Source organism: Sinocyclocheilus grahami, unplaced genomic scaffold (genome assembly GCF_001515645.1).
Source record: "Sinocyclocheilus grahami isolate Dianchi unplaced genomic scaffold, SAMN03320097.WGS_v1.1 scaffold412.1, whole genome shotgun sequence".
Lineage (NCBI taxonomy): Eukaryota > Metazoa > Chordata > Actinopteri > Cypriniformes > Cyprinidae > Sinocyclocheilus > Sinocyclocheilus grahami.
The window spans coordinates 102,341-119,454 of NW_015505591.1; the positions used below are offsets into that span (position 1 = coordinate 102,341).

Sequence of the window (17,114 nt, forward strand, 5' to 3'; positions counted from 1 at the left end):
GAAACAGTCAGAGGAGAGCCTCAGTGCTTCATGAGGCTTCATTTGCCCATCACTACAATACACCTTTACAAGGCTAGTTACCTGAAATGAAACGATCAACTGCACAAACCTCTATTGAATCGTAACTCGAGCTGTGGTCTCGCGCTGATGACGTAACATCCAGGTAGGCACGCCCACAGTGGGTTATGATTGGTCGACTGACAATCTGATTGGCTATAAGAGTACGAGTGTGCCGCGAGGGAGGAGTTCGCTGCCAGGACAGTCTCAAAAATACACACACAAATCCATGGCGATTCACACGTTCACAGTCCACGATGAACTCATGAATTTTAAACATTCAACATTTTTGTACACAGTTGTACATCTGTGAATTGTGTTTTGCATTTGTGAAACGTATTTTATGAATAATCTTATTTTGTGCACGTGAATTGGTTTTTGTGAATATATATTTTTTTAGTGCATTTGAATTGGGATACGCATGTGTGCGTCGTGTCTTTTGCTTGAATTATTATTGAGTCTAATCTGCTTCCATACCCAACTCGCCTCGACTTCATCCACGGTGTACCGAAGTCTGCCACTAGGTGCCATTCTCCGCTCTCCTTGAACACCATTGTTGGGTGTTGAATGTGAAGCGAGGACATTTTCTCCTCCTCCAAACCTGTGATGAAGCCGTGTTCCAATGAAAGCAGGTGGAATTCCCCCTTTCAACCAATGGTGCTCTGCCCTCGCAACAATCCTTTCGAAAAGGATGTGTGGGCTCGGTTATGGCGCTGGCGTGAAGTTGTTGGAAACGGGCAAGCCCAGGAAGCAGGATTTTGGCACTACTGCACCACCTAAAGCTTAGGGCTGCCCGCTTGAATGGGAACAAGTGAGCAGACCATTCATATTTGCTCAAACGTACACCTTGGGAGCCACTTTAGCGACGTCGGATTGAAGATAGTTATTTCTACTAAAGTTGCTCTGTCAAAATCGAGCACGCATGAGAAATAAGAGTTACCACGGGCTAAAAAAAAAAGGGCATGGATCGCAAGAGTTAGACCGAGTTCTAACTCTCCTCGAGCTGTTTGTGTTTTTAACTGAGGAGAAGGACTAAAAGAGTCACCATGCCTGCCAAAACAAAGTACAATTTAGTCGATGATGGACACGATTTGCGGATTCCTTTACATAATGAGGAAGCATTCCAACATGGGATTAATTTCGAAGCAAAGGTAGGTTTCTTTTGACATCAAGATGTGTTTTTCAGCCTCGTGTTTTGTTTATGCTGCTGCGAATCCTGTTTCCAGTCCCAGGAAACATTTAAAGTTGTTTTGCCACTGTTGTTGCCACTTGTTTACATATACCGTATTGTCAATTTAATTGAGCGCGTCAATTCTGATACCACACAAAGCCCAACTTGTCAACAGGCGATCTAATACATTTCATCTCGTTGGCTTTGATTTCCAGTATATCGGTAGTCTGGATGTGGCTCGACCCAACAGCCGTGTGGAGATTGTTGCGGCCATGAGGCGGATAAGGGTGAGTTTTTATGGAACCAGTTTACTTTTACTGCTTCCTAAAGTCGAGTTAGCTTACAAAGTTTACAAATAGCAGTATTTAGTCCTGTATTCGTTGGTATTCTAATAAAGCGCCACGACGCGACTATTCCACACGGGTGGTCTCTTCGTGCCTCGAGCAACAATCAAAATACAAAAGCAGGACAGATCAATGAGCAAATTGCTTACAAAATGAAAGGGTTGGATATTGATAGCCCTGTCAAAGTTGCTTTGATACACATACACCGGTTCTGTAAGTTATGTCGCCTTTGGCAACCGCAGTGTTTGTGGGATTTTCATGTGTAAACAGAGAAGAGCTCTTTGAAGTGGGGGTCTTCTGTGTAAAGCACTTAAAGGTCAGTTTTGGCGCCCACCAGTCATACTGATAAGAAAGCACAGGCTTCTTGTGTGGCTAGACACCCTTGATAAAGATGTCCTACATTGCTATCATGTTTTGTGTTTAAAGACATTTACCTGTTGGTAGATGGATTAGTTCATTTAAAGTTCATTTAATGTAGAACGCTAGTGTTTACTGTTAATAATTGCTTAAATATTACTTAAAACCCATATATACATATTTTCCTATTTAGAATATGAGGAATGTTGAACAGTTGCATTTTGAGGGACAGTTTTATGCAATAATGTTGACATACTTGTTTGGTTTCAAGTCCCATTCACTGTAATTTATTTGGCAAGCAGTTTCTCTGTATTGTTACGGTCTATTGTTTATTGTTCACTGTTTGTTGCTATTGTGTACTTCTTTTACAAAATGTGCATCATGGCGTATGATAATATATTCCAACATAGGACACTTCCATCAGTCCGAGGAGTCATGTAACATCTCTAGAATGCGGTTTGCAACTTTAGACTGGTAATGTCAATGTGAAAGCTTCATGCAAAGAGTGTAGTGCATAAATAGCTAAATGTTTAAGTATAGTGTTAAATATAATTTTGGTGTCAGTGCTTTCTGTTCTCAGGTATTTCACTTTGTAGGATCATATGATGTGATATCTGTAAATGAAAGGAGAACCTTTCAATGGCTGTCAGAAAAAAATTCAGTTTAATCTGCCTTTGATCTTAATTGCTATCACCCTGATAAAGGATCATGGGATGAAGAGATCCAGTGATTTGTGAATATATTAGGTTTAACTTAAGTCGAATAAAGTAGAAGTGAAAATATCGAGGTGATATCAGGTGCCTCAGACATTTTGGTCAATAGTTACGTTAAACACACACACACACACACACTCACTCTCTCTATTTGTGCAGGAAGGGGTGATTTAAAGTCCATTGGGGAATTAAAAGCTTGAAGCCTACAATCACTGGCAATTTTCACCACACCCAGATTCCATTTACCAAGTATAATAAGCTGGAGTTCGAAATGTTTATAGCCTGTTGTCATGTTTTATTTGGTGCAAAGAATGTTTGTTATTTTAATCATCTAATAATAGAGATATAAGTGTAAACATATGTGTATATCCCTTATAACAGCTTCCCTTATGTCCTGAACAACAGTTTAGTTTTATAGTGGTTTGTTATTAGACTGCCAGTTTCTTAGCTTCACTTTATTTCCACATGAAGCTTTTTCGATTTGCTGTCTTTTTATTCTTGAGCATCACAATAAATGGCTTCAAAATCAACTTGGGCCCCAAGCCTTCCTTGACTTTAAGCCTTTGTAGCATCAAAGATGGAGATTCACTTACGCAGCAGTTGCAGTTTGTTTTACACCAGTGTGTGACAAGTGCCTTCATTGAGGACTAAATTATAGGCCTACTTGAATGTTTACTCTAGCTTCATTGATTTACGAGATACCTAGCAGACACCTCGTAAGAAAGAACCTGATCGTGATATTATCTTTGTGGAGATGATTAGCATTGAGTAGATGTTGCTGTCATATTTGGAAAGGGGAATATTTACGGTCTTGCAATCCTCCCGTAAAAGCTTTCAGACTCGTAGCCCAGCGCACTTTGCTCTTATTGCTGTGCCTCAAATTTATTGCATTATATATTGTTAGCTTTAAGATGGTCAAGCCTCACTCTTTGCAAAAATTGATGACCTGCACTTTAAAACGGCACCTTAATTAACTGACTGATTAAGTGATGTTATGAATGAGTTCTTTTGGGCTGAGATCCTTCCTCCAGCATTGTGGAAGTGGAAATGTTGACTTCTAATTTATAGTTATGAATAGCTTTTTTATTTTTAAGGCTTTTTCTTCATTGATTCAAGCGAAAATTAGGTGATCTTGCCTTGCTGTGATTCACTGCTGTTATATCTGGTGGATACCAGTCCCAGCTGAACCCTGTCTGCAAAATGAATGGCCTTATATTCATATGGCAGCATAATTTTAAAGACATTCCCTAAGTCTGAATGTGACCGTAGTGCCTCATTCTCCCAGTTGTGCACTCTTACCAAAGCCATATTATCTTTAAAATAAAGGTTACATACAATAGAAGAACCATTCTGGCTTCCCCAAAGAACCTTTCAGTGAATAGTTCTTACAAGAACCCCTTTTTTTAGTGTGAGGAACGTTTTAATCTGAAGAACCTATAAAGAACCTTTTGTGCAATCGAAAGGTTCCATGGATGTTAAAGGTTCTTAAAGGCCAATAAAGAAATGGTATTTTTAAAAGTGTACTGTTACTGGTTTCACAACGGATTTCTACTAGAGATGCACTGATCGACTGGCCAGGGTTCGGAATCGGCCGATTTTCCTCATGATCGGCCCGGATTTGTGATCGCCCGGTCAATCTCACTTCTTTCCGATTTCGAGCCAATCCGTTTTGTTACAGCGGCACTTGATGTGGTTTATTCACGTTTAATGGCCACGGTGCAGCGCCCGCTGTAATCCATCAATAAACTCCACATCTATGGATCTTTTTAGTTTAATAGTAATTTTTTTTTTTAAATTCAACCTGAGTTTTTACATTTTGTGTGAAAAATCGTTCTTCAGCATAAAATATGCCCCACATTAAGACAACTCTCTGGAGTGGTTCAGTCACTATGAATGTCTTTAGTGCTGTGATACAACTTGCTTCTTTCTCCCTTTATAGCTCTCTTTCTAGTGTTGTGTTTAACCCATTTCATACCCTGGAGTGATTCAGTGTCAGCTGTTATTTTACTATAATTGTGAGATTTCTGTTTAAAATTAATATTTTTTGGCCTATTTGATTTATGAATGGTCTAACATTTTTAAAGCATTGTTAATTTAAAATCTGGCAACCGTTTCATTTTAATGCCCTTATATAATAGCCCGCTTTTTAAAATTAATTTCTCTATGGCCTATACCAGTTATTCTAAACCTTTTTGACTCCAACACAATATTTGAATAAAACTTTATAATAAAGGCTAAGCTGTTTCTTGTATTTCAGCTGTAATTATGACAAAGTTGCTTGTTTTCCTTTTCTTTTTTTATTAATAAAAATTTCCAGTAATTTGAACAATATTATATTTTATTGGGGGGGGGGGGGTTTTGAATTTAGTTTAGTTTTTGATGATTTAAATAATATTTTATTAACTTAAATGCTCAAAATCCTGTTGAGAAGCACTGGCCTGTACTATTTTGTATATTAATTTAAGCAAGGATTACACCAATCCACGCTCAGTCAAACTGCTTGTGAGCTACAAATACCAAAATGAGTGGCTAACTGCGCTAAAACGTTCAAATACATAAAAAATGATGTCAAAATGCCCGTCTTGGCAAGTATACAGTTAAACACAGTCAGTTTTGGAACGTTAAATAGTTGAGAAAGAGAACGCATGTTGTGTAACAGTATATTGGGTCCGTGGATAAACTCTTAAAGGGACCACAGTCCAATATTCCTGCTGCTGTCTGTCATGTTTATCAAAGAACAAAAGACAAAGAAAATAGTTTTCTGCTCTTGACTGAATACGTTTTATAACTTTAATGGTAAGCATTAATCTGTATTTAATTTTTACAATGAAGACTACAGAAATTAAAGTAATCAAATGTAAAATAACACTTGTGTTTTTTTATGAAAATAAAACTTTGCGTTGAAGAAAAGTAGATTTTTGTTTGTATATGCTATCATTTATAGTTCTTAGAAAATTGGAATCGGCGAAAATCGCTATCGACAGATCACACTAATAAAAAATCGGATTCGGCCAAGAAAATTGCAATCTGTGCATCTCTAATTTCTACTCTACAGGGTTAGGAAGAGGGCTAAGGGTAACATTTGGGACGGGGCCAGTAACTGAAGTTGTCACTGAATAGATGTTTTTCTTTTCTCCTTCATTTATCTCTGTTGAAGCAGAAAGGTCACAAAGAGTGTTCCAGTGTCCATTATTGATTCTCCCTTTCTGTTCCCCTCCATCAAACACCTTTTGGAGGGAAAGTTTGGAGTTTATTCTAACTGTGGCTGCTGGTTAATGTATAACTTTGTTGTTTGAATTAAAATTCTCAATAAAACCAAAGTAGCGCCCGAAGTAGATATGGTTATGGTTATATAGTTATGATATTTCGATTAAACATGACAAGGTCAATTAATAATGGGGAAAAATGCATGGATAAATCATTCACAATAAGATCTATAAGATGCATTTAGAAAATAGGGTGAATTTTTAATTTATGGCAACTTTCAAAATGACTTTGTTACAATAGCTATGTTTGCCCATTTTCCTTGCTGCCACTTCACCTTTTTTTTTAAATTCACTTTTTTATCCATCTGACTTAAACTGGACGACATTTTGACTGTACCGTACAGGATCCAGCCATGAGAGAGGCTGTTGGCCAGGGTCCATTCTGTTGACGTGCCTCATTTTGTCTCCAAAGGGCCTCTTTGGATTTAGAAAAGCTCTCTATCCCCACAAGAACTGAACATCCTCTGTGTAACATTGACTAGCATCAGAGCAACAAAGCCATAGGATACTCAAGCCCGTCCCCTTCTTAACCATAGAAACGGAGAACAGTAAATTGACTCATAACTCTCTTCCTTTCTCCTTGGAGTGTCTTTGCCTTGCAATCTGTTAGACGGATCGCTTTCACCCCCGTCAACCGCACAGCCAAAAGTCATCTTAAAAACATGTTTTGTTTTTTTAAATACACCCCTTTTTCTGAGACCTTTTATTGTAACAAATGAATATTCTGGCCTAATTTGATCCTCCTTTTTAATTAACGTCTCCAGTGACCCAGAGGTATATCTCATTCCTTGTGATTTTTTTTTCTTCTTCTTTCTGTGAGGGTAAAAAAAAAAGTCATTAAGCATCTCTGAGATAAATCCAGCAACCAGGTCCTGTTGCATATTGATGTTTTTTTTAATTTATTTTTTTTAGCCGAGGTCAGCTTGATTAATAATGTCCTTGATGCTAAGAAATCACTTGATAAATAAAAAAGCTTCACTTGATGTGGTTTATTCATGTTTAATGGCCACGGTGCAGCGCCCGCTGTATTCCATTAATAAACTCCACATCTATGGATCTATTTAGTTTAATAATATATATTTTTTTTTATTCAACCTGAGTTTTTACATTTTGTGTGAAAAATCATTCTTCATCATAAAATATGCCCCACATTAAGACAACTCTCTGGAGTGGTTCAGTCACTATGAATGTCTTTAGTGCTGTGATACAACTTGCTTCTTTCTCCCTTTATAGCTCTCTTTCTAGTGTTGTGTTTAACCCATTTCATACCCTGGAGTGATTCAGTGTCAGCTGTCATTTTACTATAATTGTGAGATTTCTGTTTAAAATTAATATTTTTTTGGCCTATTTGATTTATGAATGGTCTAACATTTTTAAAGCATTGTTAATTTAAAATCTGGCAACTGTTTCATTTTAATGCCCTTATATAATAGCCTGCTTTTTAAAATGTATTTCTCTATGGCCTATACCAGTTATTCTAAACCTTTTTGACTCAAAGGCCACCTGTTAACTTAAAAGCTCAAAATCCTGTTGAGAAGCACTGGCCTGCACTATTTTGTATATTAATTTAAGCAAGGATTACACCATATCTATAAGTTGGTGTTGAAACCAATCATTAATGTCATGGAAAATTTGTATTCTACTGCATAGAACAGTATTAATCATTGCATAATTAACTATGAATGCTATTGGAGTCATATTTGCTGTTGTTGAATTAGGTTGGCTGCATGCTCTAGAATTTCAAAGTGGAAAAGATATCTCGTGTTCACGTCCAAAATTATTCTGCCAAGCAGTTTTGCCATGTGAATTATTGACCAAATGGACAATTGTGGCATAAAGCGTTCATGCCAGTTAACGGTCAGTGGGCCAGTGGTTACAAACCAATCCTCACAATGATGTGAATTTTCTCAGCCTATTGGTGCTGCTGCTCAAAAATAGAAAGCTAAAAAATAGCCGTTTCCAAAGCCTCTGGTTTTACGGGCCAATTTTGGCCACCTTCGTAGGCAAAACCGACATAGTGTTGGCTACAGGAATACTGCATTAATATGCATATTTTTAAAAGCCAAATTAACTGCCTTGACTTGATGGATGTAAATTAATGAAACATAATCAGAAATTTTACCAAATATATATGTGGATTTTTGCCAAGTGTTCATTGGTATCATTTAAAGCTGCACGATAAATCGCATGCGATTTATTTAACGCGCATCTTGTCAGTAAAGCTGGTTCTTTAATCAGCGGTAAATCTCCATCACCTGCGGGCTTTCACATGGAGCAGCATTAACTACACAGAGCCGTTGTTCACTGACAAGCTGCGCAAAACCACGATCATATTTTGCGCATGTTTTGCGCAGCTTGTCGGTGAACAACGGCTCTGTGTAGTTAATGCTGCTCCATGTGAAAGCCCGCACGTGATGGAGATTTACCGCTGATTACAGAATGGCTTTACTGACAAGATGCGTGTTAAATATCGCATGCGATTTATTGTGCAGCCCTAGTATCATTACACATTATTCTGAATGAAGTGCTGACAATCTGTCATTTAAATCAGGGGAAAGCCTTCTTTATTTTGCCGCAGTAATGAGCAGACTGTGAATATGTGAACGCAATCATACCAGTGCACATTGTCTTCTGTCTGAAGTCTTTCCAGGCCTGTCATGTCAGAGTCCTTCTGTCTCTGGAGATACAAATTAGTTGCACTTGCTTTTAAAATATTGAAGCATTAATTGTCTGCATTGCTAGAACTCTAACTGTTTTAATAATTAGCCTGATATTTTTGTTTTTCCAATTCTTTGAGCCCTTCCTTCACATTCACACCTTGAGTCATTACTGTGTTCCACATACCTTTGATTATTCTCCTAACAAGCTTCCATCTCCACTATTGATTTACAGACACTATCATGGCCTCATCAGCATCAAAAATCGTTGTCTCTTCTGTTGGTCTGCAGACTGCAAGCCTTCTTTTCAAGGGGGTGGTTTGCTCTAATATCTTTCAGCCCAATAAGTACCTACATGTCAGACTTTCCCCTCCATTTATTGCATTTCTCACTATCTTTCTTGGCAGCCTGATATTTTTTATTCATGTGCTGGTTTTATATGTGGATTGTAGCTTTTGTGTAATGTGTAATGGTTAAACTGAGGCAATTGATTTGATGGTTGTTCATCATCTGAATAACGATGCATATTATTGTTAACAGGGCAATTGCGGAGTTATGCAGTGCTGGGATTGGCAGTTTATGCTAGAGTAGAGTTATGGAGTGGAGTGGGTTTGCTACATTCAAGCCAGTTGGATAAATGAGCTTTTTGCCTAATTTCACCTTGTAAGGGCCAGCCAACATCCGTTATACTAAATTATAATCTCTTATGATCAAGCCGAAAACAGTTGAATGTTCTGATGCACCTACTCATTTTGTTTTCCAGACTTTACAAAAATAGTAAAGTCATCAAGAATAAAAATAACACGCATAAAACAATATAAATTCTTAAATGCCAAGAATTAATTAGTCTAGCCTCTTTTGAGTTAATGAAGGAAACATTGTAGCGCACCTCCCATCCAATAAATCACAATAAGCTTTGTTACTTTTGATATAAAACAGTCTCAGATTTCAAATTATATCCATTTTACGGTATTTAAACAAATACCATTTTGGCGCTGTTTAATGTGGAGTGACAGATCACTATGGCGCCTCAGTTCAAGAGAAGAGGCAGTGTGAAGCACTTCCAAACTGATCATCTCCTCCACTTTAATACCAGTTTCAGCACGAAATAAACATGAATGGACATCCAAAGTTATGTTAAAAGAAAGAGTATACTCACACAAATCCATATCCTGTCTCATGTAATCGCTCAATCTGTGTTTCATCTGCGCAAAGACGCCAATATAGCTTGTAAACAATGTCACATAGCGTTACATTTACCACAGAAAAAACATATTCGGTGACAAAAAACTTTAGTCATCTAGAAAAATGAACTCTATATAGGAGCATTTTGCTAAATATATGCACCATATAACATATTCGTTATAATTTTTTACTGTTCTTCAATGTTTAATTTATGTTTAAACAGCCACCATAAATGTTATACCTTAATTGAGTGTAATTTAAGCGTTTGTACAAATCAGTTAAATTTACCTTCAATATTGTAGTAATGTAGTGCCAACTGACTCATGTATATTTTTCCCTTGAGAAAATTTGGCATGCACTCTACCTGATAATGCTGCTATATAGCCAAAATATATTCTATATCGAATTGAATCGAATCAGAAATCGAATCAAATCGCAAGCTTGTGAATCAGAATCGAATCGAATTGTGAAATTTGTGTCAAAACCCAGCCCTACTTATTAGTACTTAAATCCACTTTTCAGATATGGTAACTTGTCATACGTATGTTGAGATATTTGTTATATATTAATTTGTTTGACACTTTTTTTTTTTTATTCTTAATTCCGTTTTAGTAGTTGTCTGAGCCCTCATTACATTGAAGAGTTCACCCCAAAATTTAAATTTAAATTTTTACTCACTGCCATGTTGTTCGAAACCTGCATGACTTCTGCAAAACTAAAAAATATATATTTTTAGGCATGTTAGTAACAAACCTTTTAATGTATAGCCATTGCATTTCTCAAAATATCTTGAAGATGAGAAAATTGACCTTTTTGGGTAAACTTTGCTTTCTTTTTTCTCAATTCCCCCCCTGTCTAGCTTGTACTAATTCTGAACAATGTCTAAAACTTTGTATTTCGAGCACTTGTTTACTTGCCTCTTTATGATGAATCGCTTGTTGTAGGGCTGCACAATTAATCGAATTGTTAGTATTTTGTTAGTAAAGCCGGTTCTGTAATCAGCAGTAAATCATCAACACATGCTTTCAGATGGAGCAGAATTTACTACACAGAGCTGTAGTTCACCGACAAGAGCGTTTCAGTACGAGTACTACACAAAACCGCACGTCTGCGCCGTTCATTAACACAAAGACACGCAGAATTCATATTTAAATATGAATCGTTTTGCAGCTTAATATTTACAAATACTAGTGGGAGTGGGCTCACTTGTGTGTGTGTGTGCGCGCACATCGGGCGGAACTCCGCTGTGCGTGATACAGAGAGCGTGACCATAACGTAGAGACCGAAATGAAATGCCGTCGTATAAATAAGATAAATAACATAAGGCTATTTAGTTTTCTTAATAAAATAACAAGGTATATACCTGTTCTATAGGAAAGGTAACTTTAAATTACTTCTGTTGTGATCTGGTGCTATAGAGAAAATATAATTAAATAAAATTAACTTGACCTTCAAGGGGGCGGGGGGTGCCGTTGGGGGGGCGGCCCGCCCCCCCTAATATAATGGCAGGGGAAACACTGCCATTGCATAAGTATTCATACCCTTATCTGGGACAGTTTAAATTTAGATCAGGAGCATTCATATTGCTTGTAGATGTTTTTACACTTCAAGTGAAGTTAACCTGTGGCAAATTCAATTGAATGGGTATGATTTGGAAAGGCACACATATCTTAATAAAAGGTCTAACAGCTGATAATGCATATCAGAGCAAAAACCAAGCCCTGAGGTCAAAATAACTGCCTGTAGAGCTCAGAAACAGGTTTGTGTCAAGCCACACATCTGCAAGAGTTCAGAAAAAAAATGCTTAATTGAAGGGCATGTAGTCTCTGTTACCCTTAATGGAAGAAGTTTGAAACAACTAGGACTCTTCCTAGAGCTGGCCTCCTGGCCAAACTGTGCAATTGATGGAGAAGGGTCTTGGTTAGAGTGGTGACCAAGAACATGATGGTCACTCTAGTTGAGCTCAATGATCATATATGCAGATGGGAGAAATCTAGAGAAGGACAAATATCACTGTAACACTCCACCGATCTGGGCTTTATGTCGGAGTGGCCAGACTCAATATTCTCCTCAGTGAAGACACATGAAAACACACTTGGATTTTGCATAAGAACACTTAAAGGACTCTCAGACTCTGAGAAACAAGAGTCTCTGGTCTGATGAACCTAAATTCCAAGCATCATTTTTGAAGGAAACCAGGCATTGCTCATCACCTGAAGAGTACCACCTCAAAAGTAAAGTGTGCTGGTAGCAGCCTCATGCTGTGGGGCTGTTTTTCAGTGGCAGGGACAGAGGGACTCGTCAGAGTAGAAGATAAGCTCAATGCACCAAAATATTGAGTTAGCCTTAATGAAAACCCAGTCCAGAGCATTCAGAACCTCTGACTGGGCAGAAGGTTCAACTTCCAACAGGACAATGAACGTAAGCACACAGCAAGAGTGGCTTATAGACAACTCTGTGAATGCCCTTGAGTGGCCCAGCCAGAGCATGAGCTTGAACCCAATCAAATAATTCTGGAGAAACTTGAAAATGTGCATTTGCTCCCATCCAACCTGACAGAGCTTGAGAGGTGAAGAGGTGAGCAGAAGAATGGCAGATAATTGTCAAATGATGATGATCAAAGCTTGTCGCATTAAACAAAAAGACTTGAGACTGTAAAGGTGCTTCAGCAAAATATTTAGTTATGCAGTGTTCTTATTTAATTTAATTTAATTTTTTTAAATACATTTTACGAAGTTGTGACAATTCCATTTTTGCTTTGTCAGTATGGTGTATGGAGTGTAGATTGATGTGGAAAAAAAGTAATTTAAAGCAGTTTAACATAAGACAGCAACATAAAAATAATTGAAAAAATGAATGGAGTATGAATACTTTCGCAAGGCACTGTAAATGTAAGAACTGTCCCTTTAAAAGTGTCACATTATTATAACAATTTAATTAGCCTTAAGTAATACACTTTGATGTCCATTGAAGCCAGAACAGTAGCATGAACAGCCTTTGTGTTTAAGCAGGTAATGACATTGGCAGATGCTCTGTGATTTATCACATACTGGTGGCATGAAACTGTAACCACCCTCCATTCACACAGCCCAGCCCCCAAACCATATGCTCATATAGCTCTCGTAGAGGCCTGGGGTATATGAGCCATGGTAGGAAAGCTTGACGGGAGAAAGGAAGTTAAAGAACAATGAGACACACCGCACTGAGATGAGGGATGGGGTGTACATGTACGTACAACAGTGGCCTGGGATGGTTATCAGTGCTTCAGCCAAAAAATCAGGCCTGTCAGGAAGGAAGGAAGGGGATCCATGGTTGGTCAATGCTTTGCTTGTGTGGATACAACAACAATAGCAACGTTTGTAGCATTTACGGTTCCAAGCACCACACCCATGTCAAATACCAGGCATGAGGAAATGGTTTGGTTGGTATACATAAGATTATAATGTCGATCGTTACCATATGCAATCATTGAGGTATATCACTTCTTATATAACCTCTTATTCCTCTTATATGTGTCTATAACTTACATTCCAGAAATGTCTAAAGGCTGTGTATTTTTCTCCAGTAATGTACTATAACTTGGTGCTCACTGAAGTTGAAACAATTTGCCCTCTCAGAGTAATTGGTTGAAATGAGGGATTACTGCCCTGCCAGAACTTATTGCACGTCATCTGGAAAGGTAGACAGCCTTGTTGACCCCTCAGGGCATGTGTCTGCATTTAGGCGGCTCAGTAGGCAGGGAATTCACAGGCACCTCTGCCAGTTCAGGAAATAACGCGACCTATACATTTTAATGATGGGAAGCTCCTCAGTTTTGTGACACTCTGAGGGCCACTGGTTAGCCAGTAATTGGTGTCATTTGCATAGCTTTAAATAAAAAAATCATTAAATTACCTTCATGCAATTCCAACATATTTTCACTTGAAACATAAGATCTTAGGTAAAGTGTTTCAGCTGCTCTTTTCAGTATGATGAAAGTAGATAGTAGTATCACTTAGGGCTGGGCGATATGACGATATTATCGTATATCGACGATGTCTAGTAAGTATCGCAATGTCGTTGTCAGCTATCAGGTAACAGACGATTATCGGGAAAAAATTACAAATGAAAAACCTAGTAAGTTGCAAAAAATATTTTACATAGCCCCATAGTCACCATACAGGTTTTCTTGCATGCAAGAATGAAATAATTTAGTAGGAGGGTTGGGAATCGAAAAGCTATTCCAATTTTGGAAATCAGATCAGATGCAGAAGGTCAGGAACCAAATTACTTGTTATAAAATTTAATTTTGATTCTGCGTCTCGATTTCTGTATGCGCATTTATTGTGATTTCAAAAGATTCAACTGCAAGAAGATGAAATAGAACTCACTTCTGCACTCGCGCGCTGCTTTTTGTGCTGCACACACATGCACAAAAGCCGCCTCTTATATACGCGAACACTGGACTTAGCTCTCTTTCTCGCATTCTTACACATTCGAATGGACAAATACAGAATTATATCAAAATATCCCATAAATACAATCGGTTATATCTTAAGTAAACGTAAAGAGTTGACAAAGAAAACAAGGGTGTATTGGATCCTTGCATTGACAGCAGCCACTGCCGCCAGTTATTATAATGTTAATCAAAGAACAAAAGAAAAGAAAATCCCTCACTGATCTTGACTGAATCACTTCTGTAACCTCAGTTTATATTTTATTTGCCTATTGTTCGGCGCTGACTCTGTAATGGCAACGTGCATCTGTGTGCGATTATTTTGGAGATGTGTTCCAATATAATTTATCCTTATTTAGGGTATAGGCCTATTCTATTTTGAGCTGCAGTTTAATAAAAGTTAAACAGAAAAAAAGACCAAAAATAGCACTGCATGCATTTCTGAATATTTATTTAAACAGGCTGTATAATGATGAAAAACCACAAACATGACGGGTATAATTAAAATACGCAAATTCCTTCAGCACATATTTCAGTGCAATATTTTTACAGATTTTGTAAACCGTGTATAGAATATAATTGTTTAATTAAGCTGAGATATAGCACTATAAATTCTTAATTAATTTGCAACAAAACTATAAAGTTTTGTTGCAAACGGATGAAGACATAGTAGGCTTCTCAGCTCGACCCTCAACATGTACGTGTTCGGAGATTCTGCAGCCCAACACTGAATATTATATTGTGTTTTGATTAATAAAATAAAAATTATAAAAATGAAATTTAAATTACACTGCTTCTAATTAAATAAAGCAGTTATTTTTATTTAGTTAAAAACTGGCCGAAAGAGACCTCCGAACTAGTAGGCTACCAGAAAGAGAGAGGAAAAAAAACAACTTTTTGCTCAGAATTCATTTTTAATCCCTGCATGATTTTAGTCATACATGATAAATATCAAATACGCTATAGTTTGACTACAAGTTTAAAAACAACGCTGCAATTGTTATAAAAAACAAAAAAATTAAATTTATCATCATGAAATGTCTACACAGGCGATAATGCCAAAAAGAAAGAGAAACATCGGAAAATAGGCATATTTTAATTCAAGACATTATTATATAACATCAACATGCATTTATCCAACTGAATGTCCAACTTCACCATGATGAACTTAAAATTGGGTTCTATTATTTTTCCTCAACAGTTCTCCTCACAAAACGAAATTCATTTCAAACACAAATTTGATAAGAACAGAGTGGAAATTATTAGCAACACCAAAATAACAGCAAAGCTAATGTTTTCTGTTAGTTTAAGCACAAACTAAGAAAAATAAAACCAAACTCTGTGGCAATAATTAAAACCAAACTGAACATGGTGTGTGTTTATGGTACGTGTCGGCAATGTTGTCTCGGCAGGGGCAGGGCGTGGGGCTTTAGACGATATTATCGGATATCGCGATATTTTTAAAGGTGATTATCGAGAAGATATTTTTGACATATCGCCCAGCCCTAGTATCACTACACATTTTATAGACTAACGTTCAGTGTTTTTATATATATTCACCAAGGCTGAATATTATTACAGTTTAACATTTTAAAATGTAATTTATTCCGGCCATGGCAAAGCTGAATTTTAGTAGCCATTATTCCAGTCTTCAGTGTCAGATGGTCTTTAAGAAATCATTCTGATATGGTGATTTGCCACTCAAGAAACATTTTATTTCTTTTGATTAGAATGTTCAATAGAATTACATTTTATTTATTTATTTAAAAAATAGATTTTTTTTGTATCAGTGTAAACAATGTTTACTCACATTTTTTTGATCAATTTAATGCATTCTTGCTTAAGAAAAGTATTAATTTCTTTAAAAAAAAAAAAAAACTTGACCCCACACTTAAATGGATCATTTTGTATAAGGTTCCAGAAAAGTCCCCCCCCCACCCCCCAACGATATGATCGTTATCGCGATATAATTTTCAATTTTTACAATGAAGAGTTCGATAAATGTTCGATATAATGTTTATGCGGCAAAAGCAGAACGAAACGGCGCGACTCATTTGAAGCGTGCCACTCGGACGCGAGCTCACTAGAGCAGATGCGGTTTACTCGGCCACGTGAGCACTAAGCAGCGCTGTGTGATCCAGTGTGAAGCGCTTGAATTCAGCGATGAACACAAATTACTCTGTGATTTAAACTAGTTTAAAGCCAAACATGAGAAACACTGTGTGCAACGAGACAGTCAGAAGGCTTTTCAATCTACACATCGCCATCATTTACCATGGATTTACTGTAGTAACACTCACTGCACCATGGTATTGTGGCCATATCGCCCAGCCCTATATACAAGTAGTTTATAGTGTACTATATAAAACTTATATATGACTTATATTCCTAACAAAAAGATATCTTCAGAAGACATAGACTATAACACCTTTTATTGGAAAAGAGCAGCATGGTTATTCTGCCTTACATCTCCATTTGTGTTTAAAAAAGAAAAAGTAATATGTTGATGCAGTGAATTGAGGATAAGTAAATGTTCTTTCAGTAACAATTTAAGCAATTCCTTCAGTAATCTGAAATAAAGGCCCTATCTCATTCCTGTCATTGCCGAGTTTTTTTGTGATTCAGCACTGCCCTTAATATTTTCACATATTGTAAGCGAGCAGAGGAGGCAATTTTTGCAAGCAGTGTAACTGAACGAGCACAAGCCGCATAGGCTCTTTTATGACCATGGCAGATGCAGCCCTACATGCTCCTTCTGGTGTCCCTCCAATGCTAATTGATTATATGCACCAATGAAAGTCTCTAAGCCACAATAACTTCTCTTGCTGAGGCCACAATTATTATAATGATATGGGCTTGGTGTTTAAGATTTGATCATATGTTAATTGGGGAGAATGACAATGTAACCTATATGGCTTTCAACCATCGC

The 17,114-nt window shown here is 37.2% G+C and overlaps 1 protein-coding gene across 1 annotated transcript in view; it reads left to right on the plus strand.

The window, feature by feature from the left end:
- The first annotated feature begins 598 nt into the window (after positions 1-598).
- Positions 599-17,114, plus strand: part of nos1apa (nitric oxide synthase 1 (neuronal) adaptor protein a) — a 119,098-nt gene continuing 102,582 nt past the window's right edge. The window contains exons 1-2 of the mRNA XM_016232512.1: positions 599-1,208; positions 1,444-1,515. Of these exons, the coding sequence (XP_016087998.1) occupies positions 1,104-1,208; positions 1,444-1,515 (177 nt within the window). The 5' untranslated portion in view covers positions 599-1,103. The remainder of the gene's footprint in view (positions 1,209-1,443; positions 1,516-17,114) is intronic.